Raw genomic sequence first — 27,390 nt, 5'->3', positions numbered from 1 at the left:
TTTTAATATATAACTAGTGTCTATTAATAGATTTTTAATTTACTTAATAATTTTTTAGCTCATCAACAAGTATTCATGTAAATAACCAAATATCATCTCAAATGAACTAGGCTGAATACATAAAAAACCAAATATAAGATGTTACATGTTCTCAGCTAGATTTATCAGAACCGGGCTCACTAGATACGGACCAGACTTAGCCATACAACAATCAATCAAGCCCTAAATATTTAAGAGTGGTTGCAAGCTTGCAGCGGCAACGCTGTAGTAGGCCATAAAGTAGTAGGGAAAGAAAAAAAACATTTTGAGACCATCATTGGGAATGTCTCAAAATATTTATCTCAGCTTTGTTTCAATAGTTTCTGGTAGCCAGAAGCCATAAGATGTTGACCTGGCGTTTAAAAATCTGGACAACTGACTTTTGAGTAAACAAATAAACTAAAAGCTATAAAACACGCTGAGAGAAGCCTCTCTAGATTGTTATGTACTGAAAAGCTAAATAAAATATTATAAAAATCAATAGAAAAAAGTCAACGGACAGAAAGCCCCCAAAGTCCAAAAGCTGGCCAGTCATGAGCAACTTGTTGGTCACTATAAACTATATTATATGTACGACATACAGTAAGTAGGAGCTCAAATTCTGGAGGTGACCAGATGGAAAAGGACCCGTATTTATCAGAAGAAAAATTAAACTGATGTTTCTTCTGCAACACTATCTTGAACAGTTTTTTCCATACCCAGCTTCCTGTTGCGGCAATTTGAATCAGATTTAGATGCCATATATCAGAATGCAAAGTGACAATTTTCTTGATAGGCATGTCCGTGCTTCAAATTCTTCTCATTTGGAGTCCTTTCCTGTCTGCAAAGCGTAAGGGAGGACTTAGCTCAGAACACGAAAAAACAGAATGATTACTATGATGTTGCTTAGTAAAAAAAACAGAGCTAACCAGCATCTCATGGTCTCCCATTATTTCCTCGATCACTTCGCCGAGAACCTTCTCTGCACTGTTAGGGACAAGCGCAGCAAAGGCAGCTGCTTCCAGCCCTGAAAAATAAGTAAATAAAAAAGTGTCAGTTTTACGAGACCTGAGCTTAAAGCGTTGAGGTTCTGTTTATTTACTTGATTACAGAGTTTCACCTTATCTATTTCATCATTTCATAATTTAAGAAAAACTTTTTGTTAGAGTGGTAACCAGTTCAACCTAAAAATTTAAGCTATTAGATGAAAGTAGACAATCCAATTATACACTTTAGCACCTCTACTCACTCACGTGCAGCCAGAGAGAAATGTGGAAATAAAGGGACGAGAATACAAATAAAGCCTCTTCCATAATTCAAATTCGAGACAGGCTTTGATATCATATTAGAGTGGACATACTAACCTGTTCAACCCAAAATATTAAGTAGTTAGGTAAAGATAAACAATTCACTTATACACTTTAACACCTCTAACTTACCGGTTTCTGGGAAGGCGTTGATGAACATCATCATCTCCTCGCCAGTTAGACCAGAAAATATGCATATCCTTGGCAGTGGTCCTGCAATCTGTGAATTGGACATGCGCCATAGCTAGAGTTCTAGGTAAAAATTTAAGAGTAGGGGATAAAATACCACTTAATATCCGTAAACTAAATTCTTTGCACAGGTATATGCACTAGCATACTAAAGGCTAAAAAAAATAGGTATATGCGTCTTTGATGCAAACCTTGACAGCTTCCAAATCAGGCTGCTCAGTGTGCATGGCATCCCATAAGGTTTGCTTTGTCATCTCCTCTGTACAATGGATCACCTGAGTCAAGCTAAAAGTGTTGTAAGAACAAAATCAAACAGACTTTGATGAACTTTCAGGGTTGCTTCTACCAACTAAAAATTGCAATCACACTAAGGACAAAAACAAGAGAAAGGCAATATAAAGAATACTGGTATAAAGTGAATTATATTGCTAGTGACTTAGTGAGTGTACTGTTGTTGACATTTTTTACAACACAGCACGAATAAAGTAAAGCCTTGTCCATTGAACTCAAATTTATTTCACTTTTTTTCTTGTTAGAGAGTGCACATATTTTTTTTCAGTTCATGTACCATCTGCAATAACGTATAGCAGAATTCTCCAACATTTGCTCATCTCGTTCGAGAAAAAAACATATAGTAGAACTAATTTTCTCTATCATAGAAAACTGACAGCTAACCTAGGCAGAATAATAACTTATCAATGGCAAAATTGTAAAAGATTGCTCTAGTTTGCTGACAGTATATGGAATAAAAAATAAACAAGTGACTTGATCACTCTAATCAACATGTATATGGATAGAGCATTCTTGCATATGTCAGTGACAGCCGATGCATGACTTGCCTTGAGGAATTCACCTTCAAGCTCTTTCAGGAAGGCCTGAATCTGCACAAATTGTGGAACTCACATAAGTTGGAACTGGCAGCACAACACAATTTTTTTACTACTGCCTATGTCACTAAATGCAAGACATAATATTTTTTCTACAACTTCTTTAAACATGAAATGTTCAGGTTTCTGAGCAGATGCCTACATGACAACATGAGAAATTTGGCACCAAAAAGTACACCTGGGGCATATAGAGTATCTAGAACTTGGGTACACGATATACAGGGAGGCCATGTGCTTGGTGGAATCTAACGAAGCACAGCCCTATGTGTGATTGTTTTCAACTGTACTACCAAATATCACTCCCTCTGTCCTGAAAAGAATGCAGTTCTAGCGTTTGACCAAGTTTATACGAAACATCTAGAGTTTATCAAGTTTATACAAAAAAACCTCTCAATATTTATGATATCAAAAAAGTATTATTAGATCCATCATCAATATATCTATTTGGTGTCGTATAGGAGTATTCCAGTACTAAGTATGAATTTCGTCAAACTTTAAATGATTTGACTAAAAGTACAGAGCTAGAATTGCATCCTTTTCAAGGCGGAGGAGGAGGTAGTATCCTTTTTTTCTTTTTCTTTTTTTTCCCTAAAACAACTACTGAGCAGTGAGCGCCACCATTGAAGCGTTTTGGTTCATTTAAATGTAATAGTGCAAAAATGGAGAAAAATACTAATGCTCTGCACATTGACATCACTAACCGTGACAGTTTCGCCTTTCTCAAATCCGATGAGCAGTAGCGCCTGAAATCCACATATAAGAGCATGATATACTGTAATTTCAGTGTTTCCACGTAGTCACATGACAGGCATGCAACGATTTAGAACAACTGCGTCTGCGAGGCGCAACTCACCGGTGGGCCGTACATGGGATCGTCCGCGTTCAACGGCACAAACTTGGAGTCCTCTTCCATCAGCTCGGCCGGAGCTCCTGAGACGCACGGGTATCATCACACAAGTGAACCGAAACCGAGTACTGCCAAACTAGCTGAAGCGCGCAGCCTTCGCCACCACACCAAGCATCTTACCTTCGGGGGGCAGCGATCGGAGCGGGCCGCGCCACTGGCACCATCGACTCCTCAGTGGCGGCACCGAGATGGAGGAGGGATCGCTCGGCACCCGCGCACGATGAGGGGAGGTGAAAGCACTGGAGAGTGCGATGAGCGGGCGCGCGAGCAAAACGGCGGCAGTGGGTGTTGCAGCCATCGGCGAGAAGGGGGAAGACGAAGATATTATCTTCGCTTCTGGATAGTGGTCTCTCTTTCGCGGCAAGCGCCAGCGCGGCAACTTGGCGCGTTGACGCTGCACGCAATTTCAACCGTCCGACCAGCATCCTAGGGCTTCCTCTCACGAGCGGTTGGCCCTGACCGGCCCACTCGTCTACCACAGATTTGGAGTTCGACCACGACGACAGAACCCGCCGTCCGACCCATTCACCCCCGTGGACCGTGCCGGTGCCGCGGCACGCCGCCGCCGCAACGCCATGGGGAAGCGATCCGGCGGCCGGAAGCTTCCGTTCTTCACCAGATCCTCCTCGTCCTCCTCCAAGCGGAATCGCTCCGGGCGTCGCCTCCCTTCCCCCTCCAAGCAGGACAACGCGACGAGGGCTCTTCTCGCCTCCCCCACCGCCGCCTCGCCGTCCGCGACCCCGGACTCTGCAGCGGCGGGGCAGACCGCCCAGCCGCCCTCTCCCCTCTCAGTCACCGCGGGCGCCGGGGGTGCCTTGTCGGGGAAGATCACCAAGAAGAAGCCCGGCGCGCGCCTGTGGATGCGGCTGGACCGCTGGGGTGCCTCCGAGGTCGTCGAGCTCGACAAGGCCACCATAATCCGCCGCGCTGGCCTTCCCTCGCGCGACCTACGGATCCTTGGTCCCGTATTCTCTCGCTCCTCCAGCATCCTCGGTGAGCACACCCCCTTCTCCCTGCCCTATTTAATATTCGGTCCTTCTTTTGTGGTGATAAAAGCAAGAAGACGCAAAACTTTGGTATTGTACAAGTAATTAACAACGATTTATTCTGCAGCTAGGGAGAAGACAATGGTGATCAACCTCGAATTCATCAGAGCGATAGTTACTGCCGAGGAGGTGCTCCTGTTGGACCCTCTCATGCACGAAGTGCTCCCTTTCGTTGATCAATTGAGGCAGCACCTGCCTCTGAGGAGCCTTGTGGGTGGGAATGGTGAATGTGCCCCTGATGGCAATGGAGAAAAACAGGGGGGCTCGCATGGAGGCCAGGTGCCCCGTCTTAATGAGGCGACCGGGGCAGAGCATGAGTTTCCATTTGAGTTCCATGTGCTGGAGGTCGCGCTCGAGATTGTGTGCTCATCGTTGGACCTTAGCGTTGATGACCTTGAGAGGCATGCTACTCCAGTGCTTGACGAACTGACAAAGAATGTGAGCACAAGGAACCTTGAGCGAGTGCGGAGCCTTAAGAGTCATCTTACCCGTTTGCTTGCCCGTGTGCAAAAGGTATCATTAAAGAAAGACTATGTGTGCTTAATTCCTCAATCTACCTGAATTTGAACAGTGTATAACCATGGTTGTTTCTTATTGTCGCATGTCAATTTTGTTGATCAAAAGGCCATTGCATTATATTACTAAGATAATCCTAATTAATTGGTTTCCAACAGTCTATTCTATTTGCAAAAATGGAGGTATGGTTGAGTTCTTCAAACAGCCTGTATACCTTGCCTATTTATGACTGTGCTGCTTAGATTGCCTCATGATGTGAATTGTTGTAGTTTTAGTTGCTTTGTGCATAGAGTCACAAACGAATCCAGCTTGACTGTTTGCTCTGATCTTCTTATCTGTCTTTATGCTCATGCAAAAAGAATTGCTTGATGTACTTACAGTTGTGTATCCATGTGGATTGGTAAAGGAGGCATGATTAATTTTAGCTGCAGGAAGACAAATAGAAATAAGCCATTGCAATTTGGTTTTTGGTATAAACTGTAGGGTTCTTTTTCGTTCTCTCTTGAGCTTATTGTTTACATCATATTGTGGTGAGCTGCTGAGTGTTTCTGTTGTGCTTGTGAGAATCTTGGTAATATTTCATATGCTGCTGTACTGGGATCTGTTATGTATTTTTGCATCATATTTTATCAGGTCAGGGATGAAATAGAACATCTTCTGGATGATAATGAAGACATGGAACATCTGTATCTAACAAGGAAGCAAGTACAAAACCAACAGGTTGAGGCTTTAATGTCATCTGCTGCTTCCAACAGCATTGTTCTTGCTGGACCTGGTGTGCCCAGGTTGAACTCTAGCTTCCGGCGTAGCTTGAGCGTTGCTACGAGCATGCATTTGGATAATGATGTGGAAGACCTAGAGATGTTACTTGAGGCCTACTTCATGCAGCTGGATGGAATTCGCAACAGAATCTTGTCGGTTAGTCTCTTTATCCACACTGAAATATAAATGTAGAATATGTTCTCCTGTATTGTGGGTTCTGTAATTATATGGTGCTGTCTCATGATACATAAACATAATCCACTTATGCTAGAGAGAATACACTTGCTAAGATATATACCTTTTGTTTTCTGTCAAACAAGAACTCAGTTTATACAAGTAGGACCGTATTCTTTTATCATTTCTGATTTTTGGTGAAGAAACCATTCGTTTTGGTGTTTTCATCAATCCATCTATTCATCTGGATGTGGATGCTGATTTGTCCTTGAAATTAAAACAGGTTCGGGAGTATATTGATGACACAGAAGACTACGTCAACATTCAACTTGACAACCAGCGTAATGAACTAATCCAACTCCAGCTTACACTGACCATTGCATCCTTTGGCATAGCTGCCAACACTTTCATTGTTGGAGCTTTTGCAATGAACATCCCGAGCTCTCTGTACAACACCGATAACACCCTCTTCTGGCCATTTGTCGGGGGTACCTCATCCGGCTGCTTTGTGATCACCATCCTCTTGTTTGGGTATGCCTGGTGGAAGAAGTTGCTGGGTCCTTGAACACGAAACAAGATGGCAGAGGGCCTTGTCATGTTTGCAGAAAGGGAGCAGGCGCTCGAAGGATATTAGAGAACCGTGGGGATAGCATGGAAACCGTATATAACATCTCACTGAGTGGCCCATAAGATGAGTACATGTGATTTCTCATTAGCATAAATGAGATGGTGTTGATCGATATACTTTATTGTTAACATCATTAGATTAGATCTTGCTGGCAATAGAAAAATGTTGCCATGCGATTTTAAGATCCAGCAACGGTTGGTTTTGCTTACAGATTGCTTTTCTTTCTAGTCTTGGAGGTGCCATCTTCGGTGCTTCAGTTTTTGGGGAATCGGCAGGTAATGGTTGTTTAGCCGAGTATAGTCACATCTAGTGCCCAGTTTACTGGTCGGTCTCCCCCACCTGACGAATTGTAATAACTCTCATGATGAGTTGGTTGCTCAGTTGAGCCCAATCTTTGTTCAAAGGATCAGCTCTTCGAATATTTTTGTGAGCGCGTTGGTTGCTCAGTTGAGCCCTACCTTTCTTGTTTTTTTCTGGGCAGATGCTTAGCCGCTTAGGTGTGTGGTTTTTCTCCAGAATGTCTTGTTCGGTTATTTCCATTATACATGGATTGGATGAGATTAGAAAAAATTTAGAAGAACTTTGACTTGCTTGAGATTTAAACTCATCCAATCCCACTCAATCCACATGAATTGAGAACTAATCGAACAAGTCCTAATATGTTTCAGTGAACAAGTCCTAATATGTTTCAGTTTGTTGTCCAGCTGGTCATTTCTTCAGCAATGATGCTTGCATAAAGCTTTTCACTGTCACATATCATAAGTCTATTTAGATGATCAAGTTGATTTTGTTCGGCTGCTTGTGAAGAAAATTTGCGGCATCTTTTTCTTCCTATGCCCATTCACCACTTTGTATAATTGCATTGGCGTTTTTTGCAAATCGACTGGAATGTCTGACTGCAGTGCAGACTTATTAGGAATGGCAACTGTTATATACCCTGTTATATACCCGTCGGGTATTATCATTCTATACTCGTGCTCATCGAATACATTTTATCCGTAGAGTAACCCATACTACTAAGAAAAAATCTTAACTTCTAATATACCAGTCACTCAAGTTCCAAACAAACATCAACTTAAAATATAACAAACCATATGACTTAAATAAATAGTAGCTAGAAAAGAATTTTCTTGTAGCTAAGATGGCTTTAAACTATCTCCAGCACCTTATCTATTTTCATTCCTACATTCAAACTTTACTATATAAACAGTACAGTCTGCAATGCAAAAGTAACCTGATGAACACGATCTTATTAGAAGATAATAGTGGTATGGTGTGGGTATATTTTATCTATGGGTGTATGAGTATGTGTAGTATTCATCACTCGTACTTGTACCCATCTATTAGACGGATAGATGTTCTTGCCCTTAACATACCTATGGCCCATGGGTAAATAAATTATCTTATACCCGCTTTCATATCAAAACTCTTTGGGTATTCGGGTTTTGGTACATATTGTCATCTCTAAGCCTTATGATATGTTGTTGAGCTAGGCAAGACAACGTTTAACAAATGTGATAGTGAGCGATAGATTAAAACTTGGGAAATTATCTGTGGCACACTGACAAAGAGTGGAACAGCTGGAAAGAGTTAGAGATGGAATACATTTTTTTGTTATTTAATAGTTCATTCTACTTTTTAACATTCCTAGATTTATGAATTTTGCTATATATATCTAGATACATAGTAAAAAATGTATCTAAAAGTATCAAAATATCTTATAGTTTGGAATAGATGGAGACATGGAGTATTATGTATATATATAGACAGACTAGCAAGCATAGGGCTTGATTGAATGCACCGTTGCTAATAGTTAGCTAGTGTCGGGGACCATAATTAGGGGTACCCTCAAAGCTCCTAATTCTCAGCTGGTAACCCCCATCAGCACAAAGCTGCAAAGGCCTGATGGGTGCGATTAAGTCAGGGATCAGTCCATTCAAGGGACTCGATCACGCCTCACCCGAGCCTAGCCTCGGACAAGGGCAGCCGACCCCGGAGGATTTCCGTCTCGCCCGAGGCCCCCCTTCAGCGGCGAACATGTTTCCGGCTCGCCCAAGGCCCTGCCTTCGCCAAGAAGCAACCCTGATCAAATCGCCGCACCGACCGACCAAATCGCAGGAGCATTTAATGCAAAGGTGGCCTGACACCTTTATCCTGACGCACGCCCCCCAGCCGGCAGAGCCGAAGTGACCGCCGTCACTTCGCTGCTCCACTGACCGGCCTGACAGAAGGACAGCGCCGCCTGCGCCACTCCGACTGCGGTGCCACTTGACAGAGTGAGACTGACAGGCAGTCGGGTCCGACCAAAGGCACCATAGGAAGCTCCGCTCCGCCCGACCCAGGGCTCGGACTCGGGCTAAGTCCTGGAAGAAGGCGAACTCCGCCCGACCCAGGGCTCGGACTCGGGCTAAGTCCCGGAAGACGGCGAACTCCGCCCGACCCAGGGCTCGGACTCGGGCTAAGTCCCGGAAGACAGCGAACTCCGCCCGACCCAGGGCTCGGACTCGGGCTAAGTCCCGGAAAACGGCGAACTCCGCCCGACCCAGGGCTCGGACTCGGGCCAAGTCCCAGAAGACGGCGATCTCCGCCTCGCCCGACCCAGGGCTCGGACTTGGGCTCGGCCCCAGAAGACGACGATCTCCGCCTCAGGGCTCGGACTTGGGCTCAGCCCCAGAAGACGACGAACTCCGCTTCGCCCGACCCCAGGGCTCGGACTCTGCCCCGGCGCCAGCCGGCGATCTCCGCCTCGCCCGAACCTGGGGCTCGGACCCGACCTCGGCCACGGAAGACGGACTCGACCTCGGCTTCGGAGGAGCTTCCACATCGCCCAACCTAGGGCGTAGACCAGCCACGTCAACAGGAGGCGCCATCATCACCCTACCCCGAGCTGACCCGGGCCGTAGAGAACAAGACCGGCGTCCCATCGGGCTCGCCCCGCCAGATAGGCAATGATGGCGCCCTGCATACTCTATGACGACGGCGGCTCTCAGCCCCCTTACGGAAGCAAGAGGACGTCAGCAAGGATTCAACCGCTCCGACAGCTGTCCCTCCGCCAGGCTCCATCGCTCCTCCGACGGCCACGACATCACACCAGCTGGGTGCCAAAATCTCTCCGGCTGCCACAATGGCATGTACTCAGGGCGCTAGCTCTCCTCCGCTAGACACGTAGCACTCTGCTACACCCCCCATTGTACACCTGGATCCTCTCCATACGCATATAAAAGGGAGGACCAGGGCCCTCTTAGAGAAGGTTGGCCGCGCGGGGACGAGGACGAGACACGCGCTCGCTTGGAGCCGCTCACTCCCTCTCCCGCGTGGACGCTTGTAACCCCCTACTGCAAGCGCACCCGACCTGGGCGCGGGACGAACACGAAGGCCGCGGGATTCCCACCTCTCTCACGCCGGTCTCCGGCCGCCTCGCTCTCCCCCCTTCGCGCTCGACCCATCTGGGCTGGAGCACGCGGCGACATTCACTCGTCGGCTCAGGGACCCCCCGGTCTCGGAACGCCGACAGTTGGCGCGCCAGGTAGGGGCCTGCTGCGTGTTGACGAACAGCTTCCCGTCAAGCTCCAGATGGGCAGTCTCCAGCAACCTCTCCAACCCGGGACGGCGCTCCGTTTCGGGAGTCTTGAGTTCATGTCCCTCGACGGCAGCTACGACATGATACTCCTTCCATTGTCGTGCGACAACAACAGTGGCGGCCGACAACCCGCCCGCCGGCGGCGGAATCGGCGACGTCTTCCCCGCATGGTGGAAGAACAATCTTCGAGCTCACCCCGTCCTCTCCCCCGCCGGCGGAGGAGGAGGCGGGGTGACCAAGGCCAAGCAGGAGACAGCGCCTCGTCGGCTGTCGAGCGAGTCGACGGCCCCAGCGCCCCAACGGGGGGCGCACCGGGCGTCGACCTCGCGTTTGAGACGAAGGCGAGCGCCGTCTCCCCGCGACACGCCAATCCCGAGCAAGCGGACGACGCCAGCACACTCGCGAAAAGCTTGTTGGACGTCACCCTCGTACCTGAGACGACGGCGCAGTCAGTCCCCGACGTGACCTTATCGCCGCCCGTCGACCAAAAGGTACCGATCGATTCCCATCCCACGTCTTTCGGATTTAGCCTCAACCCGTCTAGCGACTTCGCTTTGGCGGGCGCTCTCGTAGAGGCAAGTCCAGACCCTCTGGGGTTTCGTATGCGGTCACCTTGGGACCGGCTGACGGACGTCTCGACCTACGGGCCCTCTGGGTCCGAGGAAGACGACGAGCCCAGCATCTGTTGGGATTTCTCTGGACTTGGCAACCCTAGTGCCATGCGGGACTTCATGACCGCATGCGACTACTGCCTTTCCGACTGTTCCAACGGTAGCCGTAGCCTCGGCGACGAGGACCGCGGCCCAAGTCGCGAATGCTTCCACGTCGATCTAGGGGGTCCCCCCGAAGGCAACCATCTCGGCATGCCGGAGGACGGTGACCTCCCTAGGCCGGTGCCTCGCGTTGACATCCCACGGGAGCTAGCTGTGGTCCCCGTTCAGGCGGGGGGTCATGACCCACAGCTCGAGCAAATCCGTAGGGTGCAGGCCAGGCTCGACGAGGGAGCAGGAGCGCTTGGGCCGATCCATCGGGACGTCGGGCAGGCATGGGCGGGCCAACCTCTGGCCGGAGAAATACGTCATCTACCCCAGGGCTTCCAGCACCGCATCACCGACGACGTCAGGGTCAGGCCACCACCCGCTTCCAGTGGAGTCGGCCAGAACCTGGCGGCAGCAGCAATGCTTCTTCGCGCGATGCCGGAGCCATCAACCACCGAGGGGCGGCGAATCCAGGGAGAGCTCAAGAATCTCCTGGAAGACGCCGCGGTCCGACGGGCCGAGAGCTCCGCCTCCCGAAGGCAGGGGTACCCCTCGGAACCTCATGCTGCGACTTCCCGATTCATGCGGGAAGCCTCGGTCTACACCGGGCGCACGCGCAACACAGCGCATGCGGCCCCGGGTCGCCTCGGCAACGAGCACCGTCACCGCGACCGACGGGCCCACCTCGACGAGAGGGTGCGCCGAGGCTACCACCCCAGGCGTGGGGGACGCTACGACAGCGGGGAGGATCGGAGTCCCTCGCCCGAACCACCCGGTCCGCAAGCCTTCAGTCGAGCCATCCGACGGGCGCCGTTCCCGACCCGGTTCCGACCCCCGACTACTATCACAAAGTACTCGGGGGAGACGAGACCGGAACTGTGGCTCGCGGACTACCGTCTGGCCTGCCAACTGGGTGGAACGGACGATGACGACCTCATCATCCGCAACCTCCCCCTGTTCCTCTCCGACTCCGCTCGCGCCTGGTTGGAGCACCTGCCTCCGGGGCAGATCTCCAACTGGGACGACCTAGTCCAAGCTTTCGCCGGCAATTTCCAGGGCACGTATGTGCGCCCCGGGAATTCCTGGGACCTCTGAAGCTGCCGACAGCAGCCGGGAGAGTCTCTCCGGGACTACATCCGGCGATTCTCAAAGCAGCGCACCGAGCTGCCCAACATCACCGACTCGGATGTCATCGGCGCGTTCCTCGCTGGCACCACCTGCCGCGACCTGGTGAGCAAGCTAGGCTGCAAGACCCCCACCAGGGCGAGCGAGCTGATGGACATCGCCACCAAGTTCGCCTCCGGCCAGGAGGCGGTCGAGGCTATCTTCCGAAAGGACAAGCAGCCCCAGGGCCGCCCATTGGAATATACTCCCGAGGCATCAACTCAGTGCGGCGCCAAGAAGAAGGGCAAGAAGAAGTCGCAAGCGAAACGCGACGCCGCCGACGCTGACCTTGTCGCCGCCGCCGAGTACAAGAACCCTCGGAAGCCCCCCGGAGGTGCCAACCTCTTCGACAAGATGCTCATGGAGTCGTGCCCCTATCACCAGGGACCGGTGAGGCACACCCTTGAGGAGTGCGTCATGCTTCGGCGCCACTTCCACAGAGCCGGGCCGCCCGCGGAGGGTGGCAAGGCCCGCGACGACGACAAGAAGGAAGATCACTAGGCAGGAGAGTTCCCCGAGGTCCGCGACTGCTTCATGATCTATGGTGGGCAAGCGGCGAACGCCTCGGCTCAGCACCGCAAGCAAGAGCGCCGGGAGGTCTGCTCGGTCAAGGTGGCGGCGCCAGTCTATCTAGACTGGTCCGACAAGCCCATTACCTTCGACCGAGATGATCACCCAGACCATGTGCCGAGCCCAGGGAAATACCCGCTCGTCGTCGACCCCGTCATCGGCGACGTCAGGCTCACCAAGGTCCTCATGGACGGAGGCAGCAGCCTCAACATCATCTACGCCGAGACCCTCGGGCTTCTGCGTATCGATCTGTCCTCTGTCCGGGCAGGTGCTGCGCCTTTCCATGGGATCATTCCCGGGAAGCGCGTCCAACCCCTTGGACAGCTCGACCTTCCCGTCTGCTTCGGAACACCCTCCAACTTCCGAAGGGAGACCCTGAAGTTCGAGGTGGTCGGGTTCCGAGGAACCTACCACGCGGTACTGGGGAGGCCATGCTACGCGAAGTTCATGGCCGTCCCCAACTACACCTACCTGAAGCTCAAGATGCCGGGCCCCAACGGGGTCATCACCGTCGGCCCTACGTACAAACACGTGTTCGAATGCGACGTGGAGTGTGTGTAGTACGCCGAGGCCATCGCCGAGTCCGAGGCCCTCATCGCCGACCTGGAGAGCCTCTCTAAGAAGGTGCCAGACGTGAAGCGTCATGCCGGCAACTTTGAGCCAGCGGAGACGGTTAAGTCCGTCCCCCTCGACCCCAGCGGCGACACCTCCAAGCAGATCCGGATCGGCTCCGGGTTCGATCCCAAATAGGAAGCAGTGCTCGTCGACTTTCTCCGCGCGAACGCCGACGTCTTCGCGTGGAGTCCCTTGGACATGCCTGGCATACCGAGGGATGTCGCCGAGCACTCGCTGGACATCCGAGCCGGAGCCCGACCCGTCAAGCAGCCGCTGCGCCGATTCGACGAGGAGAAGCGCAGAGCCATAGGCGAGGAGATCCACAAGCTAATGGCGGCAGGGTTCATCAAAGAGGTATTCCATCCCGAATGGCTTGCCAACCCTGTGCTTGTGAGAAAGAAAGGGGGAAATGGCGGATGTGTATAGACTACACTGGTCTCAACAAAGCATGTCCGAAGGTTCCCTACCATCTGCCTCGCATCGACCAAATCGTGGATTCCACTGCTGGGTGTGAAACCCTGTCTTTCCTCGATGCCTACTCAGGGTATCATCAAATCAGGATGAAAGAGTCCGACCAGCTCGCGACTTCTTTCATCACACCCTTCGGCATGTACTGCTATGTCACCATGCCGTTCGGCTTGAGGAATGCGGGCGCGACGTACCAGCGGTGCATGAACCATGTGTTCGGCGAACACATTGGCCGCACGGTCGAGGCCTACGTCGATGACATCGTAGTCAAGACGAGGAAAGCCTCCGACCTCCTTTCCGACCTTGAAGCGACATTCCGATGTCTCAAGGCGAAAGGCGTCAAGCTCAATCCCGAAAAGTGTGTTTTCGGAGTACCCCGAGGCATGCTCTTGGGGTTCATCGTCTCCGAGCGGGGCATCGAAGCCAACCCGGAGAAGATCGCAGCTATCACCAGCATGGGGCCCATCAAGGACTTGAAAGGCGTACAGAGGGTCATGGGATGCCTCGCGGCTCTGAGCCGCTTCATCTCACGCCTCGGCGAAAGAGGTCTACCTCTGTACCGCCTCTTAAGGAAGGCCGAGTGCTTCACTTGGACCCTAGAGGCCGAGGAAGCCCTCGGGAACCTGAAGGCTCTCCTCACAAAGGCGCCTATCTTGGTGCCCCCAGCTACCGGAGAAGCCCTCCTGGTCTACGTCGCCGCGACCACTCAGGTGGTTAGCGCCGCGATTGTGGTCGAGAGGCAAGAAGAGGGGCATGTATTGCCCGTTCAGAGGCCAGTCTACTTCGTCAGCGAGGTACTGTCCGAAACCAAGATCCGCTACCCACAAGTTCAGAAGCTGCTGTACGCGGTGATCCTGACGCGGCGGAAGCTGCGACACTACTTCGAGTCTCATCCGGTAACTGTGGTGTCATCCTTCCCCCTGGGGGAGATCATCCAGTGCCGAGAGGCCTCGGGTAGGATTGCAAAGTGGGCGGTGGAAATCATGGGCGAGACGATCTCGTTCGCTCCTCGGAAGGCCATCAAGTCCTAGGTCTTGGCGGACTTCGTAGCTGAATGGGTCGACACTCAGCTACCGACGGCTCCGATCCAACCGGAGCTCTGGACCATGTTCTTCGACGGGTCGCTGATGAAGACAGGAGCCGGCGCAGGCCTACTCTTCGTCTCGCCCCTCGGGAAGCACCTACGCTACGTGCTACGCCTCCATTTCCCGGCATCCAACAATGTGGCTGAGTACGAAGCTCTAATCAACGGGTTGCGGATCGCCATCGAGCTAGGGGTCCGATGCCTCGATGCTCGCGGTGACTCGCAGCTCGTCATCGACCAAGTCATGAAGAACTCCCACTGCCGCGATCCGAAGATGGAGGCCTACTGCGATGAAGTTCGGCGCCTGGAAGACAAGTTCTACGGGCTCGAGCTCAACCACATCGCTCGGCGCTACAACGAGACTGCGGACGAACTGGCTAAGATAGCCTCGGGGCGAACGACGGTTCCCCCCGGACGTCTTCTCCCGGGATCTGCATCAACCCTCCGTCAAGATCGACGACACGCCCGAGCCCGAGGCACCCTCGGCCCAGCCCGAGGCACCCTCGGATCAGCCCGAGGCACCCTCGGATCATCCCGAGGCACCCTCGGCTCGGTCCGAGGCATCCTCGACTCAACCCGAGGTGCCCTCGGCCCCCGAGGGCGAGGCGCTGCACGTCGAGGGGGAGCAAAGCGGGGTCACGCCTGATCAGAACTGGCAGACCCCGTACCTGCAATATCTCCACCAAGGAGAACTACCCTCCGACCGAGCCGAAGCTCGGCGGGTGGCGCGGCGCGCCAAGTCGTTCGTCTTGCTGGGTGATGAGAAGGAGCTCTACCACCGCAGCCCCTCCGGCATCCTCCAGCGATGCATCTCCATCGCCGAAGGTCAGGAACTCCTGCGAGAGATACACTCGGGGGCTTGCGGCCATCACGCAGCGCCTCGAGCCCTTGTCGGGAATGCTTTCCGGCAAGGCTTCTACTGGCCGACGGCGGTGGCCGACGCCACTAGAATTGTCCGCACCTGCGAAGGGTGCCAGTTCTACACGAGGCAGACCCACCTGCCCGCTCAGGCTCTGCAGACGATACCCATCACCTGGCCTTTTGCTGTGTGGGGTCTGGACCTCGTCGGCCCCTTGCAGAAGGCGCCCGGGGGCTACACGCACCTGCTGGTCGCCATCGACAAATTCTCCAAGTGGATCGAGGTCCGACCCCTGAACAACATCAGGTCCGAGCAGGCGATGGCGTTCTTCACCAACATCATCCATCGCTTCGGGGTCCCGAACTCCATCATCACCGACAACGGCACCCAGTTCACCGGCAGAAAGTTCCTGGACTTCTGCGAGGATCATCACATCCGGGTGGACTGGGCCGCCGTGGCTCACCCCATGTCAAATGGGCAAGTAGAGCGTGCCAACGACATGATTCTACAAGGGCTCAAGCCTCGGATCTACAACGACCTCAACAAGTTCGGCAAGCGATGGATGAAGGAACTCCCCTCGGTGGTCTGGAGTCTGAGGACAACGCCAAGCCGAGCCACGGGCTTCACGCCGTTCTTCCTAGTCTACGGGGCCGAGGCCGTCTTGCCCACAGACCTGGAATATGGCTCCCCGAGGGTGAGGGCCTACACCAACCAAAGCAACCAAACTAGCCGAGAAGACTCGCTGGACCAGCTGGAGGAGGCTCGGGACAGGGCCTTGCTACACTCGGCGCGGTACCAGCAGTCCCTGCGACGCTACCACGCCCGAGGGGTCCGGTCCCGAGACCTCCAGGTGGGCGACCTGGTGCTTCGGCTGCGACAGGACGCCCGAGGATGGCACAAGCTCACGTCCCCCTGGGAGGGGCCGTTCGTCATCGCCAAAGTTCTGAAGCCCGGAACGTACAAGCTGGCCAACAGTCAAGGCGAGATCTACGGCAACGCTTGGAACATCCAATAGCTACGTCGCTTCTACCCTTAAGATGTTTTCAAGTTGTTCATATATCTCGCGCCCAGCAAAAGTTTAGTCGTCAAGGAAGGGTCGGCCTCGCCTCGGCAAAGCTCGACCCTCCCTCGGGGGCTAAAAGGGGGGGAACCCCCTCTGCGTCGAAATTTTCCTCGAAAAAAGATCTTTTCTACCAGAAGGTCTTTCGGGCTGTTTGACTACTTCGAAAGCGGATCCTGAAAACGACGGAGTACACGTAAGCAGCCAAGGCTGACCGAGCCGAGGGACTCCTACGCCTCCGGGATACGGATACCTCACTCATCACCTTCTGCGATAAGTAACTCACGTTCGGATAAGTGATCCCGCGGACCGAACAAGTCTTCACGTTCGGAAGCTCTTCTGCCGAAGCGATTTCTCGAGCCTTCTCGACTGCGTCGGGAACAGAGCCCCATGGACGGGTAAGAGTGCGCGTAAGCGGCAAGGCTGACCGAGCCAAGGGACTCCTACGCCTCCGGGATACGGATACCTCACTCGTCACCTTCCGCGAGAAGCAACTCTCGCTCGCACAAACATTTCTGTTACCAACAAAAGGGTCCAGTTACTCGAAACAAGAGGAAAGGAGACGCGGCTTTACAACACGGCGAGGGTGTGTTTTGGCCTCGGCGGCCGCAGGGAACACACGCTACAAGACAATCCGATCCTGCAGGCTCGGATCTTGACGGCTGAAGGGAGCAGCAGCACCCTCGGCATCGACGACACCTTCGGCGAGGTCCGACCTAGCCTCGGACGGCGACGCGGTCCGAAGATCTCCGCTCTGAAGGACGACGTCATCGCCATGTCCGGGCCATCGCTATCAGGGTCTTCTCGGGAATCCGGCCCGAGCAGGCGGCTCGGCCGGTCACACTGGGGCCTCGGCCAGCTGTCCTCCAAGGACGTCAGCCCGACCCGAGGCCTCGGCTAGTCAATTCCGGCGTCGGTCCCGCTAACGGACGACCCGGCCAGGCTCCGGCCAACCAGGTTTTTCTTTTCGAGCCAACTCTGCCTCTGTTCATGTTGACGCCGCTACCCCTAGCCTCGGCTCGTCGAAGAGCGACCGAGGGGTTCCTTTAATTAAGCTAGAGAAGCCTCGGACAATAGGGCTGACCGAGCCGAGGGACTCCTACGCCTCCGGGATACGGATACCTCACTCGTCACCTTTACACGGGGCGACTCACGCTTGGTGAAGCGGTTCAGACAACCAACAGGCGAGCCTTAGTGCTCGAAAATAAGGGAAAAACACGGCCCCGTGCCGAAAATACATACATGTTCAGGCCCCGACAACCACAGTGAACAAAAACACTAGCATCCAAGGTGCCATTACAAACGGAACTCCGGTTCCACCTCCGCAGGTACGAACAACCCCACTCGACGGGGGAGAGGCCTGCGGAGCAAAGGAAGACCGACGAACGGCTTGTCGTCGCCCACCCCAGCAGCGGCGACGACGACGACTTCTGCTCCGGGGGTCCGAACAGCAGCAGCGATGACCTCAGGGTGGATGCTGCTGTCGGGAGGCCCCCGCCCGTGCCCAAACTCGAGAGGCAAGGACGGGCAGAAGGCCGTAGAGTTGGAGGTCGGTCCGCGGGTGGCACCGGCAAACTCGTCGGTGGCGGAACCTCTTCCAGCTGCCGTGGCGGGAGGCGGCACCGGGAGCGGCTCCGAAGCCGCTCGGCTCAGAGAGCCGGGCACAGTGCAGCTGTCAGCGCCACAGACGATTCCCGCCCTTCCCCCCGATCACTGAGGGAAGGAGCGGGCCACCGCCCACGCAGGGGCTGACCCCAACTCGGCACACTCCCCTCCCCAGCACTAGTGATGAAAATCCTTGAGGCTGAGGGAGGGGCAGAGGCCGCGGCCCGGCTCGCTTTCCCCCACCATCAAACTGGAGGTCACCATTTTGGGTGACCACCAGTGGAGGGGTGCAGTCGGGCCGCATGATGAAAATCCTTGAAGCCGAACGATGGCTGAGAGGTGCCAACTCCCACGGAGTTGTGTTCCCCCAACGACGAGGCGGAAAGACGGCGGATCTCCCCCATCCGGGGACTTGGAAGGTGGAAAGACACGATGCATAAGGGAGCGCGAAGACATGGTCGCCTTCCAAGGGGTCACCCTCCTTTTAAAGGCGGTTCTCCCTACTCGCGTCCCCAGCCGTCACGGGCTGAGTCTTCTCCAACACACTCCAAGGTCCTCCCCTACGGCGCGGGGGCTGGGTCCCACACGTCATGCAAGCCGACTCAGAGCAGAAGAAGCCAAACCGCCGCGCGCGGTGCGTACAACCGCCCAGTGGTTACAAGCGACCCTCCACTTTTGCCCAGACCAGCGGGCGAAAGGGCGGGCAGCCGTGCAGGCGGCATGCAACCGCGCCAAGTGGGCGCACTTCTCCGACTCCCAACACGCCCGGCACGGAGGCCCAGGCCCACGCGTCATGCAACCGGTGCGCCGGTTGCTACATGTGAGTAACTGCATCGCCACCTGCGCCACCACCGCGCCTCCTCGACTACGGAACCAATACCGCGATTCGAGGCCACCCAGCGCACGACCCAGCGGCTCCAGACTCGGGCTAAGTCCCGAAAGACGGCGAACTCCGCCCGACCCAGGGCTCGGACTCGGGCCAAGTCCCAGAAGACGGCGATCTCCGCCTCGCCCGACCCAGGGCTCGGACTTGGGCTCGGCCCCAGAAGACGACGATCTCCGCCTCAGGGCTCGGGCTTGGGCTCGGCCCCAGAAGACGACGAACTCCGCTTTGCCCGACCCCAGGGCTCGGACTCCGCCCCGGCGCCAGCCGGCGATCTCCGCCTCGCCCGAACCTGGGGCTCGGACCCGACCTCGGCCACGGAAGACGGGCTCGACCTCGGCTTCGGAGGAGCTTCCACATCGCCCAACCTAGGGCGTAGACCAGCCACGTCAACAGGAGGCGCCATCATCACCCTACCCCGAGCTGACCCGGGCTGCAGAGAACAAGATCGGCGTCCCATCGGGCTCGCCTCGCCAGATAGGCAATGATGGCGCCCTGCATACTCTATGACGACGGCGACTCTCAGCCCCCTTACGGAAGCAAGAGGACGTCAGCAAGGATTCAACCGCTCCGACAGCTGTCCCTCCGCTAGGCTCCATCGCTCCTCCGACGGCCACGACATCACACCAGCTGGGTGCCAAAATCTCTCTGGCTGCCACAATGGCATGTACTCAGGGCACTAGCTCTCCTCCGCTAGACACGTAGCACTCTGCTACACCCCCATTGTACACCTGGATCCTCTCCTTGCGCCTATAAAAGGGAGGACCAGGGCCCTCTTAGAGAAGGTTGGTCGCGCGGGGACGAGGACGAGACACGCGCTGGCTTGGAGCCGCTCGCTCCCTATCCCGCGTGGACGCTTGTAACCCCCTACTACAAGCGCACCCGATCTGGGCGCGGGACGAACACGAAGGCCGCGGGATTCCCACCTCTCTCATGCCGGTCTCCGGCCGCCTCGCTCTCCCCCCTTCGCGGTCGCCCTCGTGCTCGACCCATCTGGGTTGGGGCACGCGGCGACATTCACTCGTCGGCTCAGGGACCCCCCCGGTCTCGGAACGCCGACAGTTAGCTAAAATTTTCTATTGAATTTAGCTGGCTAACTATTAGTTGATTTTAGCTAACTTGGACCAGCTAATGATCTAATGGGTAGTTGAAGGTGCAAATAATAGTTAACTGGACTATTAGTTAAACGTGTTTGGATGTATCTAGCTAAAAGCAGTGTTTGGACGTATCTAGCTGTCGGCGTCTCGAGACCGGGGGGTCCCTAAGGCCGACGAGTGAGTGTGCCGCGTGCCCCAGCCCAGATGGGTCGAGCGTGCGGGCGAGCGCGAAGGGGGGAAGCGAGGTGGCCGGAGACGGGCGTGAGAGAGGTGGAAATCCCGCGGCCTTCGTGTTCGTCCCGCGCCCAGGTCGGGTGCGCTTGCAGTAGGGGGTTACAAGCGTCCACGCGGGTGAGGGAAGCGAGCGGCCCCAAGAGAGCGCCTGCCCCGTCCTCGTCCCCGCGCGGCCAACCTTCTCTAAGAAGGCCCTGGTCCTTCCTTTTATAGGCGTAAGGAGAGGATCCAGGTGTACAATGGGGGTGTAGCAGAGTGCTACGTGTCTAGCGGGGGAGAGCTAGCGCCCTAAGTACATGCCAATGTGGCAGCCGGAGAGATCTTGGCACCCTGCTGGTGTGATATCGTGGCTGTCGGAGGAGCAATGGAGCCTGGCGGAGGGACAGCTGTCGGAGCGGTTGAGTCCTTGCTGACGTCCCCCTGCTTCCGTAAGGGAGCTGAGAGCCGCCGTCGTCACAGGGCTAGCGAGGCGCCATTATTGCCTATCTGGCGGAGCTAGCCAGATGGGACACCGGTCTTGTTCTCTGTGGCCCGAGTCGGCTCGGGGTAGAGTGATGATGGTGCTTCCTGTGGACGTGGCGGGCCTGTGTCCTAGGTCGGGCGACGTGGAGGCTCCTCCGAAGCCGAGGTCGAGTCTGTCTTCCATGGCCGAGGCCGAGCCCGAGCTCCTGGGTCGGGCGAGGCGGAGGTTGTTCGGCAGAGGCCAGGGCGGAGTCCGAGCCCTGGGGTCGGGCGAAGCGGAGTTCGTCGTCTTCTGGGGCTGAGCCCGAGTCCGAGCCCTGGGTCGGGCGGAGCGGAGTTCGTCGTCTTCTGGGGCTGAGCCCGAGTCCGAGCCCTGGGTCGGGCAGAGCGGAGTTCGCCGTCTTCCGGGGCCTTAGCCCGTGTTCGAGCCCTAGGTCGGGCGGAGCGGAGTTCGCCGTCTTCTGGGGCCTTAGCCCGAGTCCGAGCCCTGGGTCGGGCGGAGCTTCCTATGGCGCCTTTGGCAAGGCCTGACTGCCAGTCAGTCTCACTTTGTCAAGTGGCACTGCAGTCGGAGTGGCGCAGGCGGCGCTGTCCTTCTGTCAGACCAATCAGTGGAGCGGCGAAGTGACGGTGGTCACTTCGGCTCTGCCGGAGGGCGCGTGTCAGGATAAAGGTGTCAGGCCACCTTTGCGTTAAATGCTCCTGCGACTCGGTCGGTCGGCGCGGCGATTTAGTCAGGGCTGCTTCTTAGCGAAGGCAAGGCCTCGGGCGAGCCGGAGATGTGTCCGCCGTTAAAAGGGGGGGCCTCGGGCGAGACGGAAACCCCTCGGGGTCGGCTGCCCTTGCCCGAGGCTAGGCTCGGGCGAGGCGTGATCGAGTCGCTCGTATGGACCGATCCCTGACTTAATCACACCCATCAGGCCTCTGCAGCTTTATGCTGATGGGGGTTACCAGCTGAGAATTAGGCGTCTTGAGGGTACCCCTAATTATGATCCCCGACAGTAGCCCCCGAGCCTCGAAGGGAGTGTTAACACTCGCTTGGAGGCTTTCGTCGCACTTTTTTGCAAGGGGACCAGCCTTTCTCGGTTGCATTTTGTTCCGGTGGGTGCGCGCGAGCGCACCCGCCGGGTGTAGCCCCCGAGGCCTCGGAGGAGTGGTTTCACTCCTTCGAGGTCTTAATGCCTTGCGTAATGCTTCGGCTGGTCTGGTTGTTCCCTCATGCGAGCAGGCCGTAGCCCGGGTGCACGGTCGGGCCCAAGTTCTCGGGCTGGTATGTTGACGCTGTCAACGGTTTGGCCGGAGCCGGGTTTGCGAGAGCAGCCCCCGAGCCTCTGCACAGAGCGAGAGGGCGATCAGGGACAGACTCGGCTTTTTTACATATGCCCCTACGTCGCCTTTCCGCAAGGAGGAGGGGGGGGAGAGCGCCATGTTACCCTCGATGGGCACCGAACATGGTGTCTCCGGTGAGCTGCAAGCGGGTAATCCGAGTGAACGTCCGTGCCCCGTTCGTTAGGGGTCGGCTAGGGGCCCAGAGGCACGCCCAAAAGTACCTGCGGGTGATCTGCCGGACCCGGTCCCCTGGCGACGGGGTCCGAGGGCTCGATGCCTCCCTCCGATGGGATTCCGTTACAAGATCGCTCCCGCTGGTCTCGGAAATGTCCTAGGGTACCTCGGGAGCGCAGCCCGAGCCTTGGTTATGTATCGAACGTACCCCTGGTCATCCCTCGCTCGGCGTCTGAGGCGACTGTGAACCCTTCGGGGGCCAGCCTTCGAACCCCTGATCAGTAATGGGCGCGGAGCCCGAGTAGCCTGAGGCGGCCATGGAACCCTTCGGGGGGCCGGCCTTCGAACCTCTGACCAGTAGTGGGTGTCGGGCCCACGCGATCTGAGGCGGCTGTTGAACCCTTCGGGGGGCCAGCCTTCGAACCTCTGATCAGTAAGGAGGCTCGGAGCCTGGTTCCTTCACGGGGAAGGATCCCTTTCGGGGTATCCCCCTTTCCCGGTCCCTGTCGCAAGAGATAGAGAAAAGAGGAAAAAGGGAAAAGGATACGAAACCGAACGACGCAGCGTACCTTTTTTGGCGCGGTTGTTTCGGCGAAGGCGAAGCGTCGCCCGTTGCTCCTGCCAGAAGTGTCGCCTGTCCAGTCGCGGAGTTAATGCGACGGGGTGAGTAGTTTTTTCCTCATTTTTGAGCGCTAAGACTCGTCTGTTGATTATCTGAATCGCTTCACTAAGCATGAGTCGCCCCGTGTCAAGGTGACGAGTGAGGTATCCGTATCCCGGAGGCGTAGGAGTCCCTCGGCTCGGTCGGCCTTGCTGTCCGAGGCTCCTCTAGCTTAGTTAAAGAAACCCCTCGGCCGCTCTTCGACGAGCCGAGGCCGGGGGTAGCGATATCAGTATGAACAGAGGCGGAGTCGGCTCGAAAATGAAACCTGGTTGGCTGGAGCCTAGCCGGGTTGTCCGTTGGCGGGACCGACGTCGGAGTTGATCAGCCGAGGCCTCGGACCGGGCTGGCGCCCTTGGAAGATGGTTGGCCGAGGCCCCGGGGGTAACCGGCCGAGCCGCCTGCTCGGGCCGGATTCCCGGAGAAGTCCCTGGCAGCGATTGCCCGGGCGTGGTGATGACGTCGTCCTTCGGAGCGGAGATCCTCGGACCTCGTCGCCGTCCGAGGCTAGGTCGGGCCTCGCTGAAGGTGTCGTCGATGCCGAGGGTGTTGCTGCCCCCTTCCAGCGTTAAGACCCGAGCCTGCAGGATCAGATTGTCTTGTAGCGTGTGCCTTGTGCGGCCGCCGAGGCCAGAACACACACCCTCGCTGCGTTGTAAAGCTGCGTCTCTTTTCCTCTTGTTTCGAGTATCTGGACTTTTTGTCGGTAACAGGGATGTTTGTGCGAGCGAGAGTTGCTTCTCGCGGAAGGTGATGAGTGAGGTATCCGTATCCCGGAGGCGTGGGAGTCCCTCGGCTCGGTCGGCCTTGCCGCTTACGCGTACTTTCACCCATCCATGAGGCCCTGTCACCGACTCGGTCGAGAAGGCTCGAAGGATCGCTTCGGCAGAAGGGCTTCCGAACGTAAAGACTTATTCGATCCGTGGAGCCACTTTATCCGAACGCGAGTTACTTATCGCAGAAGGTGATGAGTGAGGTATCCGTATCCCGGAGGCATAGGAGTCCCTCGGCTCGGTCAGCCTTGGCTGCTTACGTGTACTCCGTCGTTTCCAGGACCCACTTTTCGAAGTAGTCAAAAAGCACGAAAGATATTCTGGTAAAAGAGATCTTTTTTCGAGGAAAATTTTTGACGCAGAGGGGGTTTCCCCCCTTTTAGCCCCCGAGGGAGGGTCGGGCTTTGCCGAGGCAAGGCCGACCCTTCCTTGTTGACTAAACTTTGCGTGGGTGCGGGGTATATGAACAACTTGGAAACATCTTAAGGGTAGAAGCGACGTAGCTGTTGGATGTTCCAAGCGTTGCCGTAGACCTCGCCTTGACTATTGGCCAGCTTGTACGTTCTGGGCTTCAGAACTTTGGCGATGACGAATGGCCCCTCCCAGGGGGGCGTGAGCTTGTGCCTCCCTCGGGTGTCTTGCCTCAGCCGAAGCACCAGGTCGCCCACCTGGAGGTCTCGGGGTCGGACCCCTCGGGCGTGGTAGCGTCGTAGGGATTGCTGATACCGCGCCGAGTGTAGTAAGGCCCTGTCCCGAGCCTCTTCCAGCTGGTCCAGCGAGTCTTCTCGGCTAGCTTGATTGCTTTGATCGTCGTAGGCCCTCGTCCTCGGGGAGCCGTATTCCAGGTCAGTGGGCAAGACGGCCTCGGCCCCGTAGACCAGGAAGAACGGCGTGAAGCCCGTGGCTCGGCTCGGCGTTGTCCTCAGGCTCCAGACCACCGAGGGGAGTTCCTTCATCCATCGCTTGCCGAACTTGTTGAGGTCGTTGTAAATCCGAGGCTTGAGCCCTTGTAGAATCATGCCGTTGGCACGCTCTACTTGCCCATTCGACATGGGATGAGCCACGGCGGCCCAGTCCACCCGGATGTGGTGATCCTCGCAAAAATCCAAGAATTTTCTGCCGGTGAACTGGGTGCCGTTGTCGGTGATGATGGAGTTTGGGACCCCGAAGCGATGGATGATGTTGGTGAAGAACGCCACCGCCTGCTCGGACCTGATGCTGTTCAGGGGTCGGACCTCGATCCACTTGGAGAATTTGTCGATGGCGACCAGCAGGTGCGTGTAGCCCCCGGGCGCCTTCTGCAAGGGACCGACGAGGTCCAGACCCCACACAGCAAAGGGCCAGGTGATGGGTATCGTCTGCAGAGCCTGAGCGGGCAGGTGGGTCTGCTTCGCATAGAATTGACACCCTTCGCAGGTGCGGACAATTCTAGTAGCGTCGGCCACCGCCGTTGGCCAGTAGAAGCCTTGCCGGAAAGCATTCCCGACGAGGGCTCGGGGCGCTGCGTGATGGCCGCAAGCCCCCGAGTGTATCTCTTGCAGGAGTTCCTGACCTTTGGCGATGGAGATGCATCGCTGGAGGATGCCCGAGGGACTGCGGTGGTAGAGCTCCTTCCCATCGCCCAGCAGGACGAACGACTTGGCGCGTCGCGCTATCCGCCGAGCCTCAGCTCGGTCGAGGGGCAGCTCTCCTTGGCGGAGATATTGCAGGTACGGGGTCTGCCAATCTTGATCAGGCGTGGCCCCGCTCCGCTCCTCCTCGATGTGCAGAGCCTCGCCCTCGGGGGCCGAGGGTACCTCGGGGTGAACCGAGGACGTCTCGGGCTGGACCGAGGGTGCCTCGGGCTCGGGCGTGTCGTTGATCTTGACGGAGGGCTGATGCAGATCCCGAGAGAAGACGTCCGGGGGAACCGTTGTTCGCCCCGAGGCTATTTTTGCCAACTCGTCCGCAGTCTCGTTGTAGCGCCGAGCGATGTGGCTAAGCTCGAGCCCGTAGAACTTGTCTTCCAGGCGCCGAACCTCATCGCAGTAGGCCTCCATCTTCGGGTCGCGGCAGTGGGAGTTCTTCATGACTTGGTCGATGACGAGCTGCGAGTCGCCGCGAGCGTCGAGGCGTCGGACCCCTAGCTCGATGGCGATTCGCAATCCGTTGACCAGAGCTTCGTACTCAGCCACATTGTTGGACGCCGGGAAATGGAGGCGTAGCACGTAGCGTAGGTGTTTCCCGAGGGGCGAGATGAAGAGCAGGCCCGCGCCGGCTCCCGTCTTCATTAGCGACCCGTCGAAAAACATGGTCCAGAGCTCCGGTTGGATCGGAGCCGTCGACTGCTGGGTGTCGACCCATTCGGCTACGAAGTCCGCCAATACCTGGGACTTGATGGCCTTCCGAGGCGCGAACGAGATGGTCTCGCCCATGATTTCCACCGCCCACTTTGCGATCCTGCCCGAGGCCTCTCGGCACTGGATGATCTCCCCCAGGGGGAAGGATGACACCACAGTTACCGGGTGAGACTCGAAGTAGTGTCGCAACTTCCGCCTCGTCAGGATCACTGCGTACAGCAGCTTCTGTACTTGTGGGTAGCGGATCTTGGTTTCGGACAGTACCCCGCTGACGAAGTAAACTGGCCTCTGAACGGGCAATGTGTGCCCCTCTTCTTGCCTCTCGACCACAATCGCGGCGCTAACCACCTGAGTGGTCGCGGCGACGTAGACCAAGAGGGCTTCTCCATCAGCTGGGGGTACCAAGATAGACTCCTTGGTGAGGAGCGCCTTTAGGTCCCCGAGAGCTTCCTCGGCCTCAGGGGTCCAAGTGAAGCACTCGGCCTTCCTTAACAGGCGGTACAGAGGCAGACCTCTTTCGCCGAGGCGTGAGATGAACCGGCTCAGGGCCGCGAGACATCCCATGACCCTCTGTACACCTTTTAAGTCCTTGATGGGCCCCATGTTGGTGATGGCTGCGATCTTCTCCGGGTTGGCTTCGATGCCCCGCTCGGAGACGATGAACCCCAAGAGCATGCCTCGGGGCACCCCGAAGACACACTTCTCGGGATTGAGCTTGACGCCTTTTGCCTTGAGACACCGGAATGTCACTTCAAGGTCGGAGAGGAGGTTGGAAGCCTTCCTTGTCTTGACTACGATGTCATCGACGTAGGCCTCAACTGTGCGACCGATGTGTTCGCCGAACACATGGTTCATGCACCGCTGGTACGTAGCGCCCGCATTCCTCAAACCGAACGGCATGGTGACATAGCAGTACATGCCGAAGGGCGTGATGAAAGAAGTCGCGAGCTGGTCGGACTCTTTCATCCGGATTTGGTGATACCCTGAGTAGGCATCGAGGAAGGACAGGGTTTCGCACCCAGCAGTGGAATCCACGATTTGATCGATGCGAGGTAGAGGGTAGGGAACCTTCGGACATGCTTTGTTGAGACCAGTGTAGTCTACACACATCCGCCATTTCCCCCCTTTCTTTCTCACAAGCACAGGGTTGGCAAGCCATTCGGGATGGAATACCTCTTTGATGAACCCTGCTGCCATTAGCTTGTGGATCTCCTCGCCTATCACTCTGCGCTTCTCCTCGT

General features: G+C 55.9%; 2 protein-coding genes across 2 annotated transcripts; one reads left to right on the top strand and one right to left on the bottom strand.

Annotated features, from left to right (window-relative positions):
* Nucleotides 1–316: 316 nt before the first annotated feature.
* On the bottom strand, nt 317–3,634 carry LOC100278262 (uncharacterized). Its single transcript, NM_001151594.1, is given in 8 exon segments — nt 317–859; nt 948–1,045; nt 1,458–1,545; nt 1,706–1,789; nt 2,354–2,395; nt 3,103–3,144; nt 3,255–3,331; nt 3,429–3,634. Coding segments are annotated over 8 exon segments (630 nt in total). The 5' UTR covers nt 3,607–3,634; the 3' UTR covers nt 317–838.
* On the top strand, nt 3,341–6,891 carry LOC103637617 (putative magnesium transporter MRS2-G). Its single transcript, XM_008659876.3, has 4 exons — nt 3,341–4,301; nt 4,422–4,867; nt 5,504–5,788; nt 6,090–6,891. The coding sequence occupies exons 1-4, from the start codon at nt 3,884–3,886 to the stop codon at nt 6,369–6,371; spliced, it is 1,431 nt and encodes a 476-aa protein (XP_008658098.1). The 5' UTR covers nt 3,341–3,883; the 3' UTR covers nt 6,372–6,891.
* Nucleotides 6,892–27,390: the final 20,499 nt, after the last annotated feature.

This window comes from Zea mays, chromosome 1 (assembly GCF_902167145.1).
Source record: "Zea mays cultivar B73 chromosome 1, Zm-B73-REFERENCE-NAM-5.0, whole genome shotgun sequence".
In the NCBI taxonomy this organism is placed as follows: Eukaryota; Viridiplantae; Streptophyta; class Magnoliopsida; order Poales; family Poaceae; genus Zea; species Zea mays.
The sequence above is the reverse complement of the archived record's forward strand: the minus strand, read 5'-3'. Positions and strand labels throughout refer to the sequence as shown.